The sequence below is a fragment of the Ambystoma mexicanum genome, chromosome 9 (genome assembly GCF_040938575.1).
Source record: "Ambystoma mexicanum isolate Mex_15411 chromosome 9, UKY_AmexF1_1, whole genome shotgun sequence".
Lineage (NCBI taxonomy): Eukaryota > Metazoa > Chordata > Amphibia > Caudata > Ambystomatidae > Ambystoma > Ambystoma mexicanum.
In genome coordinates this window covers 969,388,883-969,405,156 of record NC_090931.1, presented here as the reverse complement: position 1 = coordinate 969,405,156, position 16,274 = coordinate 969,388,883, and the positions used below count along the sequence as shown (strand labels likewise).

The window sequence follows — 16,274 nt, the reverse complement described above, 5'->3', positions numbered from 1 at the left end:
ACACATCTCCCAAATTGATCAGGGGTTCTGTCCCCAAACTGTATAGTATGATATTCTGATTGCATTGATAGGCCTCTCTCCCACTATACCGGTCTCCCAAATTTAGCAGGGGTTTGGTTCCAAAATTGCATTGTATGAGATTCAGATTGCATTGATAGGCCTCTCACCCACTATACAGGTCTCCCAAATGTAACAGGGGTTCTGCTCCCAAATTGTATTGTATCATATTCAGATTGCATTGATAGGCCTCTCTCCCACTATACAGATCTCCCAAATTTGGTGGGGGTTCTGTCCCCACAATTGCATTGTGTGATGTTCGGACTGCATCAATGGGCTTCTTTCCCACTGTGCAGGTCACCGAAAATTATTAGGGGTTCTATCCCAAAATTGTATTGTATGACATTCAGATTGCTTTGATAGTTGTATGCTATGATATTCAGATTGCATTGATAGGCCTCTCTCCCACTATGCAGGTCTCCCAAATTTGTATTGTGTGGTATTCGGATTGCATTGGGGGCCTCTCTCTCACTGTGCAGGTCTCCCAATTTTATCAGGGGCTCTGTTCCCAAATTGTATTGTATGATATTCAGATCGCATTAATAGGCCTCTCTCCCACTATACAGATCTCGCAATTTTATCAGTGGCTGTGTTCCCAAATTGTATTGTTTGATATTCAGATTACACTGATAGGCCTCTCTCCCACTATACAGCCAGGTCTCCCAAATTTAGCAGGGACTCGGCCCCCAATTCTGAATCATAAAGATTACAGTACTCCTTAGGGTCCCTCCTAACATACGAGACTCTAGAACACAGTCTGAATTAGTCTCAAGCACACAAACTTAGCTTAACTACATTAACATAGTCTAACATACCCAGACCGTGATAGAATAGTTCTACCGCCCTCACCTTTTCCGAGAGACTACATAGACAGCCCTGAACTTTGACCTACACCCCTGACAACAGTACGCCAAGCACCAAAACCCCACCGGACAGCGCTCGGAGGATACACAAACCGACCCACCCAAAGAACAGACGGCACAAAAGCACCCAAGCCTAACAACACAAGAAGGAATACCAGCACTCCCATCACAAGACACAGCAGCCAACCACTCAACCAGCACCTCTGCACTGAGCACCAAAATGGCCCAGACCAGAAAGGGACGCCGAGAAAGGGCACAAGACAAGGCCGCACTGGACACAGGCACACAAATCCAACCTACCACCGAAGCAACAACCACAAATAGAGGAAACAACGCTTAAAACCAAAACGACCAGAACAAAATTCCAAAGGAAAAATTCCTAATATCTCACACCATACCTCGCAACAACCCCAGAACCAGGAAAACCTGAATAACAAAGCCATCAAGACACACAAAGAACATCCCGAGACAACCAGCAAAAAGACGGGAACACCCAAGAAGAATGTGGCTAGAGTCCGACCCCATCACCCCATACATCACAAGAACAGAAGGACACCGCGCCATATCGGACATAACGACGACGAAGATCTTATAACCAACCACCCAAACATGAACCTAACTGACCAATTCAACGAAGAAGAAGCCTTCACAGACCTTCACCTAACCAGCACAAATGGAGAGGCAACACCACTGAACAGCCAAGCTTTCAATCTAGCAGACCACTTCAATGAAGATGCAGCTTCAGCTGATCCTCATATGCCCTCCTACAATGAAGATGCTGCCTTTGCTGATCCTCATCCACCCCAATCAATGCCAATAATGATGCACCTCAACCAAACAACCACAAACCGAAACAAGGAACAACCAACAAGCAAAACCACACCAAAGAGATCCACTGCAACCTCATCAATGCAAGGTCAATGTCCAAACATGCCACCGACGTATACGATCTGCTCTGCGACGGAGGGATCAACATCCTATTTGTAACAGAAACTTGGCTAGACGACAACTACAAGATCACCTTCAACAACTGCTTGCCTGAATGCTTCAAATGCGTCCAATCAAACAGAAAAACCAAAAGAGGTGGAGGGCTGGCAATCATTCACAAGGAACACCTGGATATCAAACTGGAAGACCCACTACTCATCGATAAATGCAAATCCCTAATCATACGTCTAGCAGTAAGCCCCAAAACAAACCTGAAATTCGTACTAATATATAGACCACCAACCTACGATGCAACCATCGTAGATTCCCCCATCAAACACAATCACCTGATAGTCCTCGCAGACTTCAACATCTGGTTCGAAGGAGAAAGCACGACCATACAAAAATCGCTAACCAGCCAACTAGCAGCAATGAACCTACAACAACTAGTCAAAGAGCAACCCACTCGGCAGGGCATACACGTGACGCAATCTTCGCGAACAAACTACTCCTCACCATGGCACCCCCAATTCAAATACCCTGTAGCGACCACCTCATCATCCCCGTCGTAATCAAAATGACCACGCTAACAAACAGTCAACCAGACAAAACAACGAAAACCATGAAAAGAAATTGGAGAACCATCAAAAACTCCAACCAGAATGAACTCATGGAGCAAAACAAACCACACCCAACATTCATGGAAGATGATGACCTGGACAAAAAGGTAACCCTGCTGCATTCCTGGATTATAACTACTATAGACAACATCGCCAACGAAAAACCCTTCGCTTCTTCTAATAAACGGTCAATGGCAAAATGGTTCTCCCCACTGCTTAGCACCATGAAAAGAAAAAAACAAAGACTGGAACTTGATTGGAGAAAACAAACCGACGCGGCGAACGAACAAATTCCTACAACACAACCAGGCTTACAAAAAGGAAATGCAAAAAGCAAAGAGGAAACACTAGGACAATCGAATCTTCAAAGCACCAAACACCCAAAAAGAGCTCTTCAAAATCATCAACTAAATCAAAAACCCCCCAGGATGTAACACACCAACTACGTTCACGAAACTCTGCAATGACTTTGCAGACCACTTCAAAACAAAATCACCAACATCCAACAAACCATACAAAGCAGACCGTCTGATCTGACCACAACCCCCACCTACACCCAGGAGGAGCACCCAAACAAGCTACGTAGCTTTCCAGAAATCTCAGTGGAGACATTCGTCAAACTGGTGAATGAAAGCAATAACTCAGGGTCCCCCGAAGACCCCTGCCCACCAGACATATACAAATCGATTCTCAAACAAGGAACGTCCATGGAATATCACAGGTACGTCCTCAACCATTCCATCACAACTGGGAAAGTGCCACAAGCCTTCAAAACTGCATACATCAGCCCACTACTCAAAGATACAGCGGGAAAAGTAGAAGACCTCTCCAACTACAGACTTATCTCCAACATCCCATATACAGCCAAGCTGCACGAAACGTACATATACAAAACAAGAGTTTATAGAAGAGCACGGCCTACTAGACCAGGCACAAGTTAGCTTCAGACCACTGAGAGGAACGGAATCAGCTCTCTCAATATGGAACGATCTAAAAATCAACGCAGACTCTGAAAACAGCACTGCCTTGATACTCCTAGACCTATTGGCAGCATTTGACACAGTCAACGATGACACCCTCATAACGAGATTAGAAGGACTTGGAATAACAGACACCGCCCTACTACGGATCAAATCTTTCCTAAAAAACAGAACGGAAACCGTATGGATGAAACCCTTCAAATCCAGTCCGAGAGATTCCACCTGTGGAGTACCACAAAGATCATCCTTCTCCCCGCTACTATTCAACATCTACCTATATTTACTTATCAGAATCATCAAAAGCCACAGCCTCACCTGCTACAACTACGCTGACGATACACAAATAATCTTCAAAATACAAGACAACCCGGAAAGAAACAATGCTAGAAAACTGCCTGTGCGATGCATTCTTCTGGATGAACTCCAACTCCCTCAAAATCAACCCAGGCAAAACTGAAATAATGATTGTCACAAAAAATGGAGGAGAAAACCAATTAATCCCTTGGCCAAGGGAACTCAGGACAACCCCAGCACCCTCACTGATTGTAAAAAAAAACCTGGGGGTCCTGATGGACAATAATCTCACATTAGAGCCACAAGTAAACACTCTCCTCAAGAAATGCTTCTTCCTCCTGCGAGCAGCAAAGAGAATCTTACTGTTCCAATCGTTCACCAACAAAACAACCACCATCATCATCGCCCTCGTCATGTCCAAAGTAGACTAGGCCAATAGCCCATACCTAGGCATGCCTAAACAACTCCTAAAAAAAACTACAGCACATTCAAAACGCGGCAGTCCGACTACTTCTGAAACTACCCCGAAGAGAACACACTACACCAGCATTGAAAACACTACATTGGCTACCAATAAAACAACAAATAAAATTCAAAACAATGTGCATTACACACAGAGCAGTACACAATGAAGGCGCCGAGTTCCTAAGAGACAAACTGCGCCTACATCAACCAACAAGAACGCTCAGATCAAGCATGGACATCCGCCTGGAACCGAATCCCTACAACAAAAGAAAACTTGGAGGATCATCCTCCTTCTCTCACGAAGCCCCGAAAACCTGGAACAACCTTCCAAAGTACACACGTAACACAAGAAACCACCTATTATTCAGGAAATTACTCAAAACCTGGCTCTTCACGTCATAACTAGAAAGACCAGCCAGAGGGGCACTGACATAACTAAAAACATCAATGAACGCAGAGCGACGCGATACACACCGATCAATCAATGGGGAAAAGCCAAGGTAAATATCCCACGGCATACTAAAGGACCAAACGGGAGACAGCCGCAATACAACCAAAGACAGTAAACATAGCAAACTAAGACAGAAACACTAGGACGATTCATCAAGAGGACCATTACCTTAACTATTACCTTCCCCAACAGCCCCAAGGACAAAATATAGAGAGGGAAAGGAAGCACTGCACCACGAGCCCCAATGCAGTGGGTGAGAAACAGAATGTTTCATCACTACACAATGTCCACCAATACACAGCAGGAAGCACAATGCCCCACCACACAAAACTACAACTAAACAATAGTCCCAAGGATGTTCACCCCACCGTAACGCAAAGAAGCAGTCAGGACAGAAGGATACGAATGACTGAATACACAAGCTGACCAAGACAGATCCACTGGGACATCACATCAACATGACTCCGACCCTGAAACATTCAAAGCCTTAACCGACCAGGGTCACACAAGATAACCTGAGAATAGATATTCCCTACCCAGTCCCACACCTGAAGAGTAGGATCAGACGAACCTACCAATCCAAACTATATTCAATAGGATACAGTTGGATCAAGCGCAACACCACCAAAGCGAGCCAGCCCACGAGGAACCAGCAACAACCCAACCCACAGCTATACAACTCTAACAGAACCATAAGTACCTGAATCAGGATACAGACCCCACTAAATCAACCCCCAATCTTATGCATACTTAAACCCACACAAAACCACACAACCACCTCTCTCCCAGCAATCCGCACGCACTTTACCACACCGCATCAACAACACCTAAACTTCACCCACAGCACTCGAGGCCTCGCCCGATCCGATATTAGCACCAAAGCCCAGCACTCAGTGTATACCGAGCTGAAGCTGCCAACAGCACACCACTTCTCCCACTATCCTTCTCCACTCTTCCCGACTAACCCTACCCTCACTTCCTGTTTGCAGATCCGCCAGAGTGCCTGGGGACCAATTCTGTTGGTGATGGTGCGCTATACAAGTACTGTTAACATAACATAACACATCTCAGTGAAGAGGCTCCCAGCGGATGTGCAGGTCTCTCTAGAAAAGATAGTGGAAGTTGAGGCAAAGGGGTGCCCTAAGATACAGACTACAATTGTACACTATTTCAAAAGAAAGAAGGATAAGGATAAAGAGACAGTCAATAATCCAACCGAAGCAGAAACAAATGAGTGCAGAAAAAACTAGTGAAAATACACATGGAGGGGGCAGTACTCACAGGGCCAGTAGTGGTTCCACAAGCTCAGCAAGGGGGGCTTCCAGTGGCCATGGTAATGCAGCCAGGAGGTTAAACTCAGGTGCCACCAAAACAACATTGGGGAATGGTACAGATGCAGCAGCAACCTGCATTCATAAACTTGCAGCAGCAGAAAGGGGTTATGCAGGCAGGCGGGGGAAATGGGTACATGGGACAGTATCAGACGGGGAGAGGATACTAGACATGTGGATGGGGAATGGGATACAGGGGAATGACTTCACGTTTTGGAGACAGTGCTTCGGTGTGGGAATTTTGGACATTTTGCACGAACATGCCTACTCATTGCACAGGCAGGGCAGACACAGCAGACATACATGCAGCAGACTTCACAGAAGGTGCAGAAAATGCTGCAATAACAGCAATTACAGATACAGCCCACACAGATTTAGGGTATTATTACCCAAGGACAAGTGCAGGTACAAAACGGGGAAATTACAGGAATTTAAGGTACAGTGAGCGTAGTTCAGGCACCAGCGCAGACACAGATATCTGAAGTGGTAACTATACTGGGACAGTGCACCATACCTCAAACTCAAGGGACAATGGTGCGCGGTAACCCAATTGCGTCATCCGTAAACACTTTTTCCCCAATAGTGCCAGTGTGTCCTGTTCTAGCAGTAATTGAAGACCCAGAGGAGAAACTGGAGGTAGCAGTTCAGATAGGACAGAGGCGATTTTCCTTTGTTATAAATACTCGGACAACCAGATTGTGCATTAAGGGAGAAGTATTTCCATTATCTAACAAAAGTTTGGACACACAAGTCTTTTCGGGGACCATTTTGAAAGTTCCTCTGACAAAAGATTTACCCTTGACGATAGGGACACAGCATATTGTAGCACCTTTACTGTATTCAAAGGACACTCCCATCAATATTCTGGGGAGGGACCTAATCAGCAAATTGAATGCCACAATTTAATTCTCGGAGAAGGGGATGGTGTGTACCACGCCCGGGATGTATACAGCTTGGATGGCAGTACTGATTCAGGCATACTATGCGCACACCACAACAAGAGGGATACCCACACCCATAGAGGTGTTTGTATACGGAGTACATGTATTGTTGGGTTGGTTGCCAGGGATTTAAGGGAAGGTGTTCCGACTGTCCAACGAATTTCTGTTCAGACCTCACTATCCCTCCTCAGTTAGTTCAGGTACACACACTCTACTGTACTTGGAGGAAGTAGTGGTGAAAGGACATGATTATACTAGTTGCCACGGATAAGGACATGGAATGGTGCTCAATATTATGTATTGCCTCCACACTGACATTAACCGGAGTAAGTGACACAGAGTTGTTTGTGACAAAAGACATTGAAGAAGGGGAGGTAATGTTTGAACTGAGCCTACCTTGTCCAGTACACATAACAGAAAGGGCAGTGCCCCAGATGATGCAGATAACGAAACAGAAAGCACAATATTTCCAGAAAGATTTGGAAAAAGTGCCCAAGAATCTGTGGACAACAGGACCCCATGATGTAGTAATACTCAAAAGGGCATGGGAGGTACACATCAAGTTAGAAAAGGGAGCACTGTTGCCACGAATAAAGCAGCATCCACTCTCACGAGACGCAGATGAGGGCGTATATGAGACACTGCATGCTCTATGGCAGCAAGGCATAATACAGATAAGCTCATCACCATGCAACACCTCTATATATCTGATTAAGAAGGCGTGGCGTTTTATACAGGATTTATGCACTCTAAATTACATTATTGAGGCAGAATATCCATTGGTTCCCAACTCTGCGATGACTTTTTGCAGCGTTCCCACGGAAGCCCACTATTTCACAGTGGTTGACTTAAAGAATTCCTTTCTCTCCATTGCACTACACCCAGACTCCAGATATCTCATGGCCTTTATGTATCACAGGACGCAGTTCGAACATACTAGAATGTCTCAGGAGTACTGCGAAGGGCCTAGCATCTTTAACAGAGTGATTCAGATGGATCTCAGCAACTTGCCGGTTGCTAGTGTAGTAATGCAGTACGTTGATGATTTATTGGTGTGCAGTCAGACGGAAGAGGAGTGTAGAAAGGACTCAGTGATACAACTGACATTAGTAGCAGACAAAGGATACAAAGTGGACAGAGAGAAGTTACAATACTGTCAAAAAGAGGTGCTGTACTTGGGTCAGATTGTGTCAGCAGACGGGATAAAAATAATGACAGAGTAGAGGCCATAGACAAGAGTCCAGGAACAAAAACAGTGAAAGAGATGCGTGGGCTTGTGCAACTATTGCAGAGCAAGTGTCTTTGATTAGTCCACATACGCCAGGCCATTGTTGCAAACACTAAAGGAAGCACAGAAAAACAAAACACACATAAAATGAACAGCTGAGATGGGCGAAGGTTTTGATGAGTTAAAAAACGAGTTGGCACACGCACCAGTTTTAGCAACTCCCAATTACAAAGAAAAGTTTCACCTGGTTTCACACTCAGATGGAAAAGTAAAAGTAATGACAGCAGTACTGATACAGAAAGAGGGACAGAGACACAAGGCACTTGCATATTACAGTGGGTAACAGGATGCAATCATGCAGGAACATTTCCCATGTGAGCAGATGCATTTGTTATTGAAAAGGCTTCCACAATAACCATGGGGTGCCTAGTAGTTCTGTATGTGGAACATGCATTATTTGCCATACTGGGGAAAACAAAATCAGCACTGACAACTCAGAGGTCTTCACGGTATGAGGTAATATTAACCAGCCCAGCAATAGAAGTGGTAAGGTGCAGGACAATAAACCCAGCAGAGTTCATTGCAGAGAAAGCAGAAGGGGGTTATGTGCATGACTGTGTAGTATGCATCGACAGGAGCAAAGGTAACCCCTTAGTTAAGGAAGAAGCGATCGATGGGGGAGGCATGAGTTTCATTGATGGGAGTTCCAGCATTGATCAAACCACAGGGTAAAGTCACTGATGGTGCGCAGTGGTGGGGTATGGATGATGAGTGCAAAAAGGTGAGGAACTGATGGTGTACTCACAGACACGTCTACTAAACCATTACTATGGACAAGCGGAAGAGCTAGTGGCCTTGATTGAAGCACTAAACATGTTAGAAGGCCAAGCAGTGAATTTAATTTCTGATTCAGCCTATGTTACCTCTACAGTGCACTCAGGACTAGCAAGGTGGGAAAGGAGAGGGTTCAAAAGAAGTGGTGGCACGCCTGTTCAGCATGCAGCATTACTGAGTAAACTACTAGAAATGTTACCACTACCAGTAGAACTAGCATTAATAACGTTCACAGCCCATACAGGAGGGCACAATTTTATCTCACTAGGAAATGAAAGGGCAGATGGAGCAGCACAAGAAGTACCATATAATCCAGAGGGATCACATGCGCTGTACCCTGGCGAGGAAGAAAAAATACCCCTAATAGCAGTACAGAAAGTGAGCAAAGAGAAAGAGGTATTGTCAGAAAGTTTACCAATATTGCAGTTAATAGAGTTGCAGGGAGAAGCATCAGATGCTTAAAAAGAGCTATAGAAAAAGAGAGGATGTACTCTGTCCCCAACGGATTTGGTTTGAAAACATGATAGCACAGGAAAGGTGGTCATGGCAAAGAAATTGTTACAGTTGGTATTGGAACAAGCTTCACTAGCCTTCCCACGTATCGAAAGAACATGTGGCTGCAGGCATAAGCGAAGAATGGCTTGTGCCAAATCTGCATGAATGCGTTTTCCGAACATGTAAGTAATTGTATGATCTGTCAGAAGTTTCTACTCTGTCACACATTGAGAGTTGTACAGGGAACATTGCTGCAACTGGAAGGCCCCTTCTGGCCCTTGCATATCGATTACATTGATATGCAAGAGAGATGTGCTTCTTACAAGTACAGCTTATAGTGGTGTGCCATTCTCATGTTGACTTGAGGCAGGTCCCTGTGCCCACAGTGATGCCCGCTCTGCGGCATAATTTATAGTGAGGGAGGTGTTCCCGAGGTGGGGGATTCCAGACGAAATTCGCTCCAATAATGGCCAGTACTTTGCCAATGATTTAATAAAGCAAATTACAACTCTCCTGGGGATAAAACAAACTATGCAGGATTTACCATCCTCAAGCCAATGGTTAGTTGAGAAGATGAATGGACTGCTGAAAATGCGATTGACTAAGGTTATGCAAATGCTTTAAAAATCAAGTGTGCACTGCTTGCCTCTTGCTTTGTTTGTGCTAAGAAATACGCCTGACGGAGATCATCACTTGACTACCCATGAGATTGTAACAGGGTGGCGAATGCATGCACCAATTCTGCCATTGCAAACAATCTCTGATGATCACTCTACCTCTGCTAATCTGGGGGGGGGGGGAGAGATTTAGTCTGTATCTTAAAGAACGTACCAAGTCTCTAAACTGAATCTCCGTGCACAGGAGGCCAAAAACCAATCTGGACAGTCAGGTGATCCAAATGAACATTTCCCACTGGCAAAACCTCTTTTTCCGGGTGACCACGTCTTTGTGCGCAACCACGTGCGTAAGCGGAAAGAGAGACGCTTCACAGGCCTGCACATCATCATCTATTCAATACCAACAGCTGTTAAAATCCAAGGACGACGCAGATGGGTCCACATCACAGACGTTCACAGAGACAAAGGTAACGTCTCCCAGAGCACAACACAATGGGAAGTATTCCGGAGTTTTCTTTCCATTTTCTAACAGCCCTTAGACTTTATAAAAAACCCACGAAAGAAGGAGCTGAAGAAGGTTAAAATGCAAATTGGGTGACAGAGACATTGGGCCTCATTATAGGTTTGGCAGTTATTATGGCCCTGCCAGACCCAGTAATTGCCCATTCACGGGCGCCGAAAAATATTCTTCCCCATTCCCATTTGAGCCCCATGGGAAACACCAGGGAAAGATGGCAAGGGAGTGCAAGCAAAAGAATGGCTTGACAGAGAATTCGCATGCGTGCCCACCTACCTTCCAGATTGTTTTGAGTGACTGTCCCGCCTGTTAGAATGTGATGGGAATCAGTACTATGTTTAAAAAAAAACATTTATAACATATATTTTAACAAACAAAAAGGACATTTGATGTTACCCGAGTGTTCACAAAAGTAATTTTGAAATGAAGAGCAGGAAGAAAATAATGGGGGAAAGTGAGTGGGAGGATCCGGATGGATGGGTTTTACACAGCCTGCTGATATCGAGTATTATACAGGATTCTGGATACAATGTCTGAAGGATGGGACAGGTTGTGTATGGTTGGGGAAGATCTGAGTGGCTGGGGGAGACATGACGATGGGAGAAAATATGCACCCATAAAGATGAAATTGCTAAAAAAGGAACGGTAGGCCCAAAATTATTTAGTTATTGATACATTAATCAAAGGGGGGAATATTGTAATAAAAATGTCAGTTCAGCGCGGTATGATGGAAGAAGCGAGAGTAGCACTGTAAAATGTGAGGGTGCTCTTTCTGATATATGTGAAATTAAAGTTTTAATAAAACAAATCCATAGATGCTGGGGCACAGGTAAGTATAATCATGCATAGGGGTAGATGAAACGCAGTAAATAGGCATGTGCAAGCATTTTGTTCCCAGCAAAGGCTGTTGCAGCTGGTTAATTAATGCCGAATCTGCGATATATGCATATAATTAGCAAATTCACTAAGCAATTATAAACTCAAAATATATAGGTCATTCAAGTAATAATTACTTGAATAACCGATATATTTTGAGCCTTAAAGTGGCATGCCAAAAGTCTCATTAACTTTAGGAAGATTTTCTTCCGCATTTCTTCAGAGTTGAATGCATTAGACTGGTGTACTAATTGCTTAGTGAATTTGCTAATTATATGCATATTTGCACATGTGAACTTTATATGGAGACTAGTTTTGCAGATTATAATGAATAAATGTCTCTTTCGATGTATGTCTTATGTTTTAGAAACTAGAAGTTTGCTAAAGAGAGATTACTCAGTTGTGTTTATAAATTGGTTTTTATAAAGTATGTATATTTCAAAATAAAGAATATGGATTTTATCATATAATTTAGTCTACACTGACCCTTTGCTTATCTCACTTGGTCCAGAGTGCTCTAAAATGAAGTTAATTTGAAAAAAACTCTATATTTTGGCCACTCTGAAGCCAGACTGGTGGTCCTGGACACAACCAACAGATTCAGTATACAGATTAAGCTGGGAGATGGCCAGCTTTACGAGGGGTTTGCCCGGGAAAGGAGTGATGGAGATCAGGCGATAGTTTGCCACAGAGGAAAGATCGGCAGAGGGCTTCTTCTCTAAAACAAATGCAAACTAAAGCAAACATCAACCATCTATCCTCATTAAAGTGATTTTCTAAAACACTCTCCAATACTGCACTCTTCTCATTTTAACTTACATGTATTGATGTGTATTCCATTTGATGATCTTAAATTAGGTGCTGAATTGCAGGCTGTCTTTCTATCGCCCCAATCTTTAATTGGAGTATCATTTCTGTGGGATAGGAAAAGAAAATATTTCAGTAAAGAGGCATATAGTAAGTAATTCTGTTTATAAATGTGCTCCCATTAATGTACCAGTTGTCACAACCACACTTATTTTTGTACTTTTTTTGCTTTTCATAGCACAGAAAAGGCAGAGTAATTTTCCTAGATTCGATTTTTGTTATATTACTATCATGATATATTGCTGCCATAGTCTCATTCACTTTTTAAATTCATATTTGGTGTAGTTGTGGGTTATGGAACAAACAAAGGGAACTGAAACTACATGGTACAAAGTGGTTTGAATGTAAGCTTCTGCATACTGTGCCACCAACATGTGACAGCCTTATGTTTGAGGGTCTTGAAATGAACTTATATATTCCATGTGCTCCTCTGAAGTGGCCACTAATTTGTACGATTTAGTGAGAAAATTAAAGACATATTTTAGGGCTCTACTTATTTTCCCAATCGAAAACAGATCTAGTGCACCAGCTTATTCAGATCACTGAGAAGCGGGAATGACTTTGATCTCACACACCCTGGCTTTTCATTAAAGTAACTGTTTTGTTGACGTGGCTCACGTCTACCTATCTTTCCCTAGGTGTGCAGAGTTCACAAATGAGAGGATGGTATACTAGCCCTCAAGATGATAAACCTGTAAAGGATGTGTGTGTGCTTGCGTGCGTGCATGTGGCCTATCTTCAACTGTATGTCCTTCTTTAGCCTTTTTTCTTTCTTATCAGTTTCTCACCACATCTATATGTTTTTGATCCAAGTCCCTGCTAAAAATACTTACATATAGAATGAACGGAAATGCAGTGATGGGGTCTATACAAACGCACTCATTACCAACCTGGACATCATCATCATCTTATTCTTAAACACAGGAACATACCCATCCATACCAACTGCTGAACACACTCTCCCCCTTATGAAGAAACCACAACTAAACCCAGACAAACAATCCACTTCCCACCTCCCTTTATTGTGCAAAATACTGGAAGGTGCCGATGCACAACTGCATGCTCACAATGACCAGTATCATTTACTTTAGGCCTGTAGGAATATCAATGCAAGAGAAAAGGATGAAATGCAAAACTTTACATTTAGAAATCAAGCAGCCTGCGCAAAGCATCTGAAAAAGACGTGCGAAGAAATGCACAATGTTAGCATCCCATCTGCAACAAGAGTATATGCGCAAAATATATTACCAGGCACACAAATGAATTTCTTCAGTTGCATCGAAGAATTCAGCAACCTTTTGATAATTGGAAAACAGTTCATCTTGTTTTCTAAAAGCACACATTATAGGAAAGTGATAAACCAAAATGGGACCTGCATTGTGTATATGTTCCATTACAGGACTAAGAATGAGCTTTGATAAAAAAAAAACAAACAAAGATATTAAAGAGACACGTTTTTTAACATGATTTTGATTGCAAAGAAATGTATGATGCTGCCCTGTTTTGTGGAAATGTAAAAGCAAGGGAAAAGGACTGTAAAAGCTGCAGTTTGTGAAGGAAACTGGCTTTGGGTATCGATCCCCCTGCCCCCCGGCCCCTCAGCTCCCCTCCCCTCCAGCCACAGCAACTCGGGTACTGAGAAGGATGGCTTGCTTTCCCATGAGAAAAGTGTGAACACTGGCTTTGAAGCGGATAATAAAACGTTGACCTTCGATGGAATTCAGCAAAGGACTAAATGTTTGCTTTTGTTTTTAAAAGGTAGGCTTTGCAGCGGAAGACAAATGCCTTATACATGAATGAAATTAATTTCAAACAGTAGTGTACTCTCAAACAACCACATTTTCCCATCAGCCAGTAGAAGACCTTTCACACCTTTGGAGACCTGGGGTCTGATACAAGGGGCATCCATGTGTTGCAACCACTCATGGTGACAGGACAGAGTCATAAAAAGCCCATTCCAGCAATGTAGTTCAAAGGGCCTTTGGACACTGGTCCCATGATGATCACATTCTCAGGAGTTATAGACGGGCCAATCCATGAGCCACAAAGGAACACATCCCATATGGCCATGTTATAAGGCCAGGAAACTGGGATGCCATTTAATATTTTGTAAATAAAGGAAACAAAATCATATCTCTGTTTATAACCTAAAACATCATTGTTAGAGCTTTCCATCCTGAAAAATCAAAAAATTTACTATCAGCTGAATGAAAAACAATATTTTTTGATATTATGTTTATTATGTAAATTAGGGGCATGTGGATATTTTCACGCAGAACCTGCATGTGCCAGTGATTCATATAACGTAGGGTTCATGCCTGTGAGCCCATTATTCTGAGCTGGGAATGGAATTTTTGTAAAGGTATCAGTGAGCAACAGACAAACATCTGTGCACCATGCAGACAACATCTTTAACTGATGCTCACCTATTCATAGTGGGGACAAGAGATGGAGAATTGAACGAGCCCTTAAGGTGGTGCCCACATATTCTTGAGACAGCCAAAAGAAATTCCTATGTAGGCATACTATTAAGGGGAAATAATTCTGAGGGGAACAATACTCTAAAGGGGAATAGATTAAATCATATCCATTTTTTATTAGTGAATGTACTGAGAGGGGGTGTTACATAAATTGACTATACATCCTGAGAAATGAATAAATATTTTAGAAGTGTATTTGCTTCTGGAATTATATATACATTTCATAGACTAGGTCCTATGGTGTGTATACTTGGAGATCCCCTGCCTGCTTCTCTGTGTAATGATCAAACATGGAATAAATATTCTGGGAGTCAAAATGATATCTCACTTTGTACTTACCTAGAAAAATAAGGTAAATTAAGTAATTTCCTCGTCACATAACCAGGCAGAGTACCCTTACTAGCGCTGAACCATTAAAGACAAAGAAGAAAGGGCAAGTAGCTGCTAACCATTCCCCACCTTTAAGTTGTCCATATAAAATGACAAATGTACATGTTTACACATTAATACAACACAAACCCCACTGAAGGGTATATAGTAAACATACAAGTTAAACATAAATTTTTCTTATTTTCAATAAATAGGAAGCAGAGAGAATTAGATAGGCAGGGATGGTTCTATGTGAAAATGCCCCCATGGAAAAAAATCACCAGGCTATTTTTCCCTGTGCCCCTAAAAGCCTTCCCCCGCATATTCTAGGATGTGTATTCATTTCTATTCTAACTCCAGCAGAAGAATATTTGGGGAAAGGGCTTCATTTTCATGGCAACTTTATCACTGGATATCGCAGGGATGTTCTGAGTTCATTTGTTTCTTTATCTACTGGATTCTCATTCATTTTAACACATGGTGAACATCCGCTCAGGGTAAATCAAAAAGGTATAGATGGCAATGTGTGTCGTTACAAATGTCCACATTGATGTGATTAATGTGGCACATAAAAAGTGATGCAACCAGTGTATTGATCATCATTCATTGTAGTCACCATTTGACATTGCCAGTTCATAGATGCATAGTTTGTTGATATTTAAATTGATTAAAATATTTTGATTTGTATTAATAAATAGACTTTGTGCAACCCTCTGTGTCCCTTATCCGGCAGAAAGGCAGGGGCAGGCTGTCGGGAATCAATATGGTTAAATTGGGGTTACCAGGTTCATAAAAAGAAATTCTTTCAAGAAATAAACATTGTGTATGTCTGATTTGGGGCGAGTGGAAAATTACACCCAGCTAGTTGTTGCACCGAGATCTGATTTCTGGGATTACTAGTGTTATTGCAGCAGAAACTAACCAATACAGTCTTTTTATTTAACCAGCAGTATTACAGGCAAACCAAGGGCATCGCCATGGGGGCAACCTATGCACCATCAATGGCCAACCTCTTCATGCAACACTACGAACAAGTGCATGCCTTTGCCAACAAAGACTTCT

At 42.7% G+C, this 16,274-nt stretch overlaps 1 protein-coding gene across 2 annotated transcripts in view; it reads right to left on the bottom strand.

The window, feature by feature from the left end:
- ERICH2 (glutamate rich 2) overlaps window positions 1-16,274 on the bottom strand; it is a 670,025-nt gene that overhangs the window by 227,243 nt on the left and 426,508 nt on the right. For both annotated transcript variants that reach the window (XM_069616183.1, XM_069616184.1), the window contains one exon: window positions 12,316-12,410. In XM_069616183.1, coding sequence (XP_069472284.1) covers window positions 12,316-12,410 — 95 coding nt within the window. The remainder of the gene's footprint in view (window positions 1-12,315; window positions 12,411-16,274) is intronic.